The sequence below is a fragment of the Babylonia areolata genome, chromosome 19 (genome assembly GCF_041734735.1).
Source record: "Babylonia areolata isolate BAREFJ2019XMU chromosome 19, ASM4173473v1, whole genome shotgun sequence".
Classification (NCBI taxonomy): domain Eukaryota; kingdom Metazoa; phylum Mollusca; class Gastropoda; order Neogastropoda; family Buccinidae; genus Babylonia; species Babylonia areolata.
In genome coordinates this window covers 64,168,848-64,178,847 of record NC_134894.1, presented here as the reverse complement: position 1 = coordinate 64,178,847, position 10,000 = coordinate 64,168,848, and the positions used below count along the sequence as shown (strand labels likewise).

General features: G+C 46.1%; 1 protein-coding gene across 1 annotated transcript in view; it reads left to right on the top strand.

Annotated features, from left to right (window-relative positions):
* The window catches only part of LOC143294242 (kinesin-like protein KIF28), a 60,870-nt gene that overhangs the window by 34,873 nt on the left and 15,997 nt on the right, over nt 1-10,000 (top strand). Inside the window, exons 13-16 of the mRNA XM_076605673.1 lie at nt 1-3; nt 1,978-2,135; nt 7,446-7,594; nt 8,833-8,970. The exon at nt 1-3 is cut by the window's left edge and continues 126 nt beyond it. Coding sequence (XP_076461788.1) covers nt 1-3; nt 1,978-2,135; nt 7,446-7,594; nt 8,833-8,970 — 448 coding nt within the window. The remainder of the gene's footprint in view (nt 4-1,977; nt 2,136-7,445; nt 7,595-8,832; nt 8,971-10,000) is intronic.

Below are 10,000 nucleotides of genomic sequence, written 5' to 3'. Positions count from 1 at the left end.
CAGGTGGGTTTGTGTCGGTGTTGTCATGGTGATGACGGACGTAGTAGCCCAGTGGTTAAAGCATTGGACATTCAATCTGAGGGTCCCAGGCTCAAATATTGGTAATGGTGCCTGGTGGGTAAATGTGGAGATTTTTTCCCATCTCCCAGGTCAACATATGTGCAGACCTGCTTGTGCCTGAACCCCCTTCGTGCGTATACACAAGCAGAACATCAAATACGCACATTAAAGATCCTGTAATTCATGTCAGCATTTGGTGGGTTGTGGAAACAAGAACATACCCAGCATGCACACCCCTGAAAACAGAGTATGGCTGCCTACATGGCAGGGTAAAAACGGTCATACAGGTAAAAGCCCACTCGTGTACATAGGAGTGAACATGGGAGTTGCAGCCCATGAACGATGATGTGTGGTAATTATAGACAGATCAGTTTGTACCGGTGTTGTCATGGTGATGATGATGATTGTGATGATGATAATTATGACAAGAAGGAGAAGAAGAAGAGAGAGACTAAAAATAATACCAGTAACGAGTATGATGATAATCTTAGCAACAGTATTGATAACATAACTACAATAAAACAGCACTGGTAATAATGATGATGACAATGATGATAACAATGATGATGATGGTAATAATGATGATAATGATGATAAAGATAACACTACTACTGCTACCGATGATCATAAAGATAATGATGATGATGATGATTACAATGATGACAACAGCAGCAATGACAACAGTCCCACAGTCCAGTGGTTCCAGTCCCACAGTCACCAGTATCTTCTCCCCCTGCACTACACCTGGAGTCGTGGTCTGGACACTAATCATTCAGATGAGACAATTAACCGAGGTCCCGTGTGCAGCATGCACTTAGTGCATGTCAAAGAACCTACACCAACAAAAGGGTTGTCCCTGGCAAAATTCTGAAGGAATCCACTTTGATAAGAAAACAAATAAAATTGCAGGCAGAAAAAAAAACAGGACAAACAAATGGGTGGCACTGTCAGTGTTGCAATCCCCTCTCCCTGGGTAGAGCAGCCCGAATTTCACACAAAGAAATCTGTTGTGATAAAAAAGTACATACAATACAATACAACACAATGCAATACAGTACAATACAATACAATACTGTTATATGTATGATAGTTGTGTTCAACTATGATCATCAGAACAGCAGAGGAGGTAACTGCTGTCCCGACTATCTGGGCTAGAATTTGATTATAGTGGAGAGTGTCTTGCCCAAGTTACATCCCCACTCTCTGGGCCAAGAGGGTTTCAGGACAGTGGGCATTGGAATGGTTCCCAACAGGCCAACTAGCCCCAAGGCTGCAGCACTAAGAGCCAGGGCATTTTTGCCTCCTAGTTTGAGAGTCATAGTCCTTCACAAAATTAAAAGACTAAGCTGTAAATGACTTCCCATTGCAACAGAGAAACCATTGATCATACAGCTCTCACTGTGCTGTTGGCCCAACTGTAAACTTAATGTTTGTCTGTGATATAAGCTTGGCCCAACTGTAAACTTAATGTTTGTCTGTGATATAAGCTTGGCCCAACTGTAAACTTAATGTTTGTCTGTGATATAAGCTGAGTGCTGTTCGGCTCCAACCACTGTTGACAATGAATACACCAAAATGTAATCACCTTGTTGCAGAATGCTGTTTGGCTCCAACCACTGTTGACAATGAATACAACAAAACGTAATCACCTTGTTGCAGAGTGCTGTTTGGCTCCAACCACTGTTGACAATGAATACAACAAAACGTAATCATGAATACAACAAAGCGTAATCACCTTGTTGCAGAGTGCTGTTCGGCTCCAACCACTGTTGACAATGAATACACCAAAATGTAATCATGAATACAACAAAACGTAATCACCTTGTTGCAGAGTGCTGTTTGGCTCCAACCACTGTTGACAATGAATACAACAAAACGTAATCATGAATACACCAAAACGTAATCACCTTGTTGCAGAGTGCTGTTTGGCTCCAACCACCTGTACGTCTTCCATCACCCGCAGGACGAGGCCAAGATGCTGAAGGAGGGAACTCCGCTGAAGGAGCCCTCGTACGATGACGCCCAGCAGGAGATCGTCAAACAGTCAGGGCTGGTGAAGGACGGGGCAAATAAAGGTGAAGGTTGTTAACTCAGTCAGTACTGCCTGTTACCTCCCCTGACTTTCCCCACAGATGACCCATTTGTATGTGTAAGAAGTAAAATCACCGAGTATTACCATTTATCGGTCGCAGTGGTCAGTTAAGATATTCTTAGTTCGTAACGTCACAATGGAAATTAGGTGCCACTCCAAAAATTCAAAACTATCAAAGGCCGGGATCGGGACCCTTCATCTGAAATGGTTGTGAACAGTAGGGCCTTGACTGGGGCCTTTGGTCCGCAGTGAGTTAACATTTCAGTCCTGTTCTGTCTGCTGTGTGTGTGTGTGTGTGTGTGTGTGTGTGTGCACATGCATTCATATGTGTGTGTTACAAAAAGGTATATGTTCAGTACATGTATGACGGGTGCAACAACTCAACGACTGAAGCATGGACTTTCAGTGGTGAGAGTCCCAGTCACTGCACATGGGTAAAGTGTGGAGATTTTCCCAGTCTCCCTGTTCAACACGTGCAGACCTGCTTGTGCCTGAACCCCCTTTCATGTGTACACGCCAGCAGAAGATCAAAATACACACGTTAAAGATCCTGTAATCCATGTCAGCATTCAGTTGGTTCAGAAATAAGAATGTACCCGGTGTGTATCCCCCTGAAAACAGAGTATGACTGCCTACATGCAGTGTGTGAATGGTCATACACATAAAACCCCACTCGTGTATATGAGTGAATGTGGGAGCTGCACCTCATGAATGAAGAAGAAGTACAGGTGTACCTCCCCCATTGCAGCATGAACAGAGCTGTGCTGTTCACTGACATCTCTATCCATGCCCCTTGCAGCATGAACAAAGTTGTGCTGTTTACTGTGACATCTCTATCCATGCCCCTTGCAACATGAACAAAGCTGTGCTGTTCACTGACATCTCTATCCATGCCCCTTGCAGCATGAACAGAGCTGTGCTGTTCACTGACATCTCTATCCATGCCCCTTGCAACATGAACAAAGCTGTGCTGTTCACTGACATCTCTATCCATGCCCCTTGCAACATGAACAAAGCTGTGCTGTTCACTGACATCTCTATCCATGCCCCTTGCAGCATGAACAGAGCTGTGCTGTTCACTGACATCTCTATCCATGCCCCTTGCAGCATGAACAGAGCTGTGCTGTTTACTGTGACATCTCTATCCATGCCCCTTGCAGCATGAACAAAGCTGTTCACTGTGACATCTCTATCCATGCCCCTTGCAGCATGAACAAAGCTGTGCTGTTCACTGTGACATCTCTATCCATGCCCCTTGCAGCATGAACAAAGCTGTGCTGTTCACTGACATCTCTATCCATGCCCCTTGCAGCATGAACAACGCTGTTCACTGTGACATCTCTATCCATGCCCCTTGCAGCATGAACAAAGCTGTGCTGTTCACTATGACATCTCTATCCATGCCCCTTGCAGCATGAACAAAGCTGTGCTGTTCACTGACATCTCTATCCATGCCTCTTGCAGCATGAACAAAGCTGTGCTGTTCACTGTGACATCTCTATCCATGCCCCTTGCAGCATGAACAAAGCTGTGCTGTTCACTGACATCTCTATCCATGCCCCTTGCAGCATGAACAAAGCTGTGCTGTTCACTGACATCTCTATCCATGCCCCTTGCAACATGAACAAAGCTGTGCTGTTCACTGACATCTCTATCCATGCCCCTTGCAGCATGAACAAAGCTGTGCTGTTCACTGTGACATCTCTATCCATGCCCCTTGCAGCATGAACAAAGCTGTTCACTGTGACATCTCTATCCATGCCCCTTGCAGCATGAACAAAGCTGTTCACTGTGACATCTCTATCCATGCCCCTTGCAGCATGAACAAAGCTGTTCACTGTGACGTCTCTCCATGCCCCTTGTAACATGAACAAAGCTGTTCACTGTGACATCTCTATCCATGCCCCTTGCAGCATGAACAAAGCTGTTCACTGTGACATCTCTATCCATGCCCCTTGCAACATGAACAACGCTGTTCACTGTGACATCTCTATCCATGCCCCTTGCAGCATGAACAAAGCTGTTCACTGTGACATCTCTATCCATGCCCCTTGCAACATGAACAACGCTGTTCACTGTGACATCTCTATCCATGCCCCTTGCAGCATGAACAAAGCTGTTCACTGTGACATCTCTATCCATGCCCCTTGCAACATGAACAACGCTGTTCACTGTGACATCTCTATCCATGCCCCTTGCAGCATGAACAAAGCTGTGCTGTTCACTGTGACATCTCTATCCATGCCCCTTGCAGCATGAACAAAGCTGTTCACTGTGACATCTCTATCCATGCCCCTTGCAGCATGAACAAAGCTGTTCACTGTGACGTCTCTATCCATGCCCCTTGCAGCATGAACAAAGCTGTTCACTGTGACATCTCTATCCATGCCCCTTGCAGCATGAACAAAGCTGTTCACTGTGACATCTCTATCCATGCCCCTTGCAGCATGAACAACGCTGTTCACTGTGACATCTCTATCCATGCCCCTTGCAGCATGAACAAAGCTGTTCACTGTGACATCTCTATCCATGCCCCTTGCAGCATGAACAAAGCTGTTCACTGTGACATCTCTATCCATGCCCCTTGCAGCATGAACAAAGCTGTGCTGTTCACTGTGACGTCTCTCCATGCCCCTTGCAGCATGAACAAAGCTGTTCACTGTGACGTCTCTATCCATGCCCCTTGCAACATGAACAACGCTGTTCACTGTGACGTCTCTATCCATGCCCCTTGCAACATGAACAACGCTGTTCACTGTGACGTCTCTATCCATGCCCCTTGCAGCATGAACAAAGCTGTTCACTGTGACATCTCTATCCATGCCCCTTGCAGCATGAACAAAGCTGTTCACTGTGACATCTATCCATGCCCCTTGCAGCATGAACAAAGCTGTGCTGTTCACTGTGACATCTCTATCCATGCCCCTTGCAGCATGAACAAAGCTGTTCACTGTGACGTCTCTCCATGCCCCTTGCAGCATGAACAAAGCTGTGCTGTTCACTGTGACATCTCTATCCATGCCCCTTGCAGCATGAACAAAGCTGTTCACTGTGACATCTCTATCCATGCCCCTTGCAACATGAACAAAGCTGTTCACTGTGACATCTCTATCCATGCCCCTTGCAGCATGAACAAAGCTGTTCACTGTGACATCTCTATCCATGTCCCTTGCAACATGAACAAAGCTGTTCACTGTGACATCTCTATCCATGCCCCTTGCAGCATGAACAAAGCTGTGCTGTTCACTGTGACATCTCTCCATGCCCCTTGCAGCATGAACAAAGCTGTGCTGTTCACTGTGACATCTCTATCCATGCCCCTTGCAGCATGAACAAAGCTGTTCACTGTGACGTCTCTCCATGCCCCTTGCAGCATGAACAAAGCTGTTCACTGTGACATCTCTATCCATGCCCCTTGCAACATGAACAACGCTGTTCACTGTGACGTCTCTCCATGCCCCTTGCAACATGAACAACGCTGTTCACTGACATCTCTCCATGCCCCTTGCAGCATGAACAAAGCTGTGCTGTTCACTGTGACATCTCTATCCATGCCCCTTGCAGCATGAACAAAGCTGTTCACTGTGACATCTCTCCATGCCCCTTGCAGCATGAACAAAGCTGTTCACTGTGACATCTCTATCCATGCCCCTTGCAACATGAACAAAGCTGTTCACTGTGACATCTCTATCCATGCCCCTTGCAACATGAACAAAGCTGTTCACTGTGACGTCTCTCCATGCCCCTTGCAGCATGAACAAAGCTGTTCACTGTGACATCTCTATCCATGCCCCTTGCAGCATGAACAAAGCTGTTCACTGTGACATCTCTCCATGCCCCTTGCAGCATGAACAAAGCTGTGCTGTTCACTGTGACATCTCTCCATGCCCCTTGCAGCATGAACAAAGCTGTGCTGTTCACTGTGACATCTCTCCATGCCCCTTGCAGCATGAACAAAGCTGTGCTGTTCACTGTGACATCTCTATCCATGCCCCTTGCAGCATGAACAAAGCTGTTCACTGTGACATCTCTCCATGCCCCTTGCAACATGAACAAAGCTGTTCACTGTGACATCTCTATCCATGCCCCTTGCAACATGAACAAAGCTGTGCTGTTCACTGTGACATCTCTATCCATGCCCCTTGCAGCATGAACAAAGCTGTTCACTGTGACGTCTCTCCATGCCCCTTGTAACATGAACAACGCTGTTCACTGTGACATCTCTATCCATGCCCCTTGCAACATGAACAAAGCTGTGCTGTTCACTGTGACATCTCTATCCATGCCCCTTGCAACATGAACAAAGCTGTTCACTGTGACATCTCTCCATGCCCCTTGCAACATGAACAAAGCTGTTCACTGTGACATCTCTCCATGCCCCTTGCAGCATGAACAAAGCTGTTCACTGTGACATCTATCCATGCCCCTTGCAGCATGAACAACGCTGTTCACTGTGACATCTCTATCCATGCCCCTTGCAGCATGAACAAAGCTGTGCTGTTCACTGTGACATCTCTCCATGCCCCTTGCAGCATGAACAAAGCTGTTCACTGTGACATCTCTCCATGCCCCTTGCAACATGAACAAAGCTGTGCTGTTCACTGTGACATCTCTATCCATGCCCCTTGCAGCATGAACAAAGCTGTGCTGTTCACTGACATCTCTATCCATGCCCCTTGCAGCATGAACAAAGCTGTTCACTGTGACATCTCTATCCATGCCCCTTGCAACATGAACAAAGCTGTGCTGTTCACTGTGACATCTCTATCCATGCCCCTTGCAGCATGAACAAAGCTGTGCTGTTCACTGTGACATCTCTATCCATGCCCCTTGCAGCATGAACAAAGCTGTGCTGTTCACTGTGACATCTATCCATGCCCCTTGCAGCATGAACAAAGCTGTTCACTGTGACATCTCTCCATGCCCCTTGCAGCATGAACAAAGCTGTTCACTGTGACATCTCTATCCATGCCCCTTGCAACATGAACAAAGCTGTGCTGTTCACTGTGACATCTCTCCATGCCCCTTGCAACATGAACAAAGCTGTGCTGTTCACTGTGACATCTCTCCATGCCCCTTGCAGCATGAACAAAGCTGTGCTGTTCACTGTGACATCTCTCCATGCCCCTTGCAGCATGAACAAAGCTGTGCTGTTCACTGTGACATCTATCCATGCCCCTTGCAACATGAACAAAGCTGTTCACTGTGACATCTCTATCCATGCCCCTTGCAACATGAACAAAGCTGTTCACTGTGACGTCTCTCCATGCAGTGACCCACCCTCTGTTTGCAGATGACCTGCTTCTGCAGGAAGACCTGATAGAGTTGCTTCCCATGGTGAACGAGGCCAATGCCATGTCGGAGGAACTGGACAAGAAAGTGAAGTACGAGCTGGCGCTGGTGTCTCCACAGGCCCGGGGACTGAAGGAGGGACGCACTGAGGTCAGCGCCGCGTTTACCTTTTTTTCTTTTCTTTTTTCTGACGGTCTAAATGGCATTTATCTTTATATTTTTATATTTTCATTTATCTATTTAATCCATTCATTCATTCATTCATTCGTCTCTTTATTTCCATTGTGTTTTGTTTTTTTTAATTTCATTTACATGGGCCATGTGTGTGAACTTTCTGATTCAGTATTCTGGAATAGCGGTTGCCTGGTCTTGAGACAAAAGAAGACTTATTATGTTTTGCCTTTTTTCAGAAAAAAAATTAAGCTAAACAAATAAACAACAAAAAACGAAGGAAAACTTGAGTGCATAAAAATGTTAAATGTGTCATGAAGCATCAATCTGTTTGCCAGTCTTTGCAGTTATGCATTTTGTAAATATTTTGTTTCATACATGAGACTATTTTATACATAAACATTGGCTGCTACAGCAGACAAACCTTGCACACTCTATGTTGTAAGCTTACTGTTTTCAGTTTACTTTTTTGTATCTGATGTGTTTTTTTTTTCTTTTTTCTTCTTTCTTCTTGTGTCGCCATGAAAGAAGCACTTTGGGTCTATATGCGCAACTTTTTGGGGGGTTGTTTTGGGGGCCGGGGGCAGGGGGGGGGGGGGGGGGGGGGGGTTCAGATCAAATGCCTGTACTTTTTCCAAAAATATATTTGGTGCACCACATCTGCTAGGCAGATGCCTGAAAAGCAGCATACCCCAACAGGCTTTGTCAGGCCTTGAGTGCTTGCATATATATTTGTGTACATAGCAGAGTGGACTTCTTCCAGACAGGGACAACACTGTCATTGCCATGGGTTCTTTTTCAGTGTGTTAAGTGTGTGCTGCACACAGGACCTCGGTGTATCCTATCATCTGAATGACTAGACGCTCTGTCTGATTTTCCAGTCAAACTTGGGAGAAAGAGCAAGAGTGGAAATGCTTCCAGTAGAAAGTTCAGTCAATGTCCTTTCATGCTAAAACATACAATTTGCATACTTTTGATAAAAGATACAGTCTGTCGATTTTTTGTTGTTGATTCATACCCATTTTCACGGAAGATTCCATGGCAAAGGCCATGCAGCCGGAGTTTGTTCTTCCGCCAGCAGAAAAGGGGTTAAGCTCATGTTGCTGAGTGCTGAGTGCTGAGGTCTTGGGGTAAAGTAGCAGCACTAGTCTTCAGACGAGAAAAAAAAGAAGAAGATAAAGACGACCAATACTTGAGTGACGGTTTGTGCCCAACAGGTGATGGTGAAGATGAGAAACCTTGACAATGGCAACGAATTCATGTTGGACCGCAACAAGTTCATCAACCGCAAATACCTGATGCAGGAGATGTACCAAAACTTCATGGAGGGAGACAAGGATTGGGACGTTCCCAAGGTGGGTGTCATGAGAATAGAATAGAAAAGAAAAGAATAGAATAGAATACATTTCAACGTCGTGAAACCTTAAGGTTTATAAGACACAGATAAATGGGTAAATAAATAGACATTTAACTGATTAATCAATTAACACCATAAATTGGAACAGCATTCATAAACAAATTTCCTACGTGTTCCTCCGTGGTTTTCATTTTCTCTTTCTTCTTTCTCTCCCACCACACAGGAGAAGGATCCTTTGTGGGAGCTGGCCGACTCAACGGACATGCAGATTGGGTCGGTGTGCACATGTTCCTCCATGGTTTTCATTTCCTCTTTCTTCTTTCTCTCCCACCACACAGGAGAAGGATCCTTTGTGGGAGCTGGCCAACTCAACGGACATGCAGATTGGGTCGGTGTGCACATGTTCCTCCATGATTTTCATTTCCTCTTTCCTTTTTTTCCCTTTTTTTCTGCCCTGTCAACTGCACGGTTTCAGTGCCCTGTCAACTGCACGGTTCCAGTGCCCTGTCAACTGCACGGTTTCAGTGCCCTGTCAACTGCACGGTTTCAGTGCCCTGTCAACTGCACGGTTTCAGTGCCCTGTCAACTGCACGGTTTCAGTGCCCTGTCAACTGCACGGTTTCAGTGCCCTGTCAACTGCACGGTTTCAGTGCCCTGTCAACTGCACGGTTTCAGTACCATTACTCCCACACCCCTCATTCCTCATCCCCCATACACAGCCACACCCAGGTTCCTATGTCACAGTCCCAACATCAGCAGTTGGCAGGGAACCATCAGTGTTAGGTCGCCAGGAGGCCACACATCTACGGAGACCCTGCGCTGCTGCTGAGTCACTTCAGTGATGTTCAGTGGTGCCACTTCTGATTTAACGTACTTAGGACACCACTACTAAGTCCCCTCCATGTCCAAGGAGTCTCCCGTCAGACCGACGGATGAGTAGACAGGAAGGCTTATCTGTTGGTGTGTGTCCTCATATGGGAGAAGAGGCCGATTCTGTATGTGCAGCACTTCCCAAAGCTGTTGCAAGG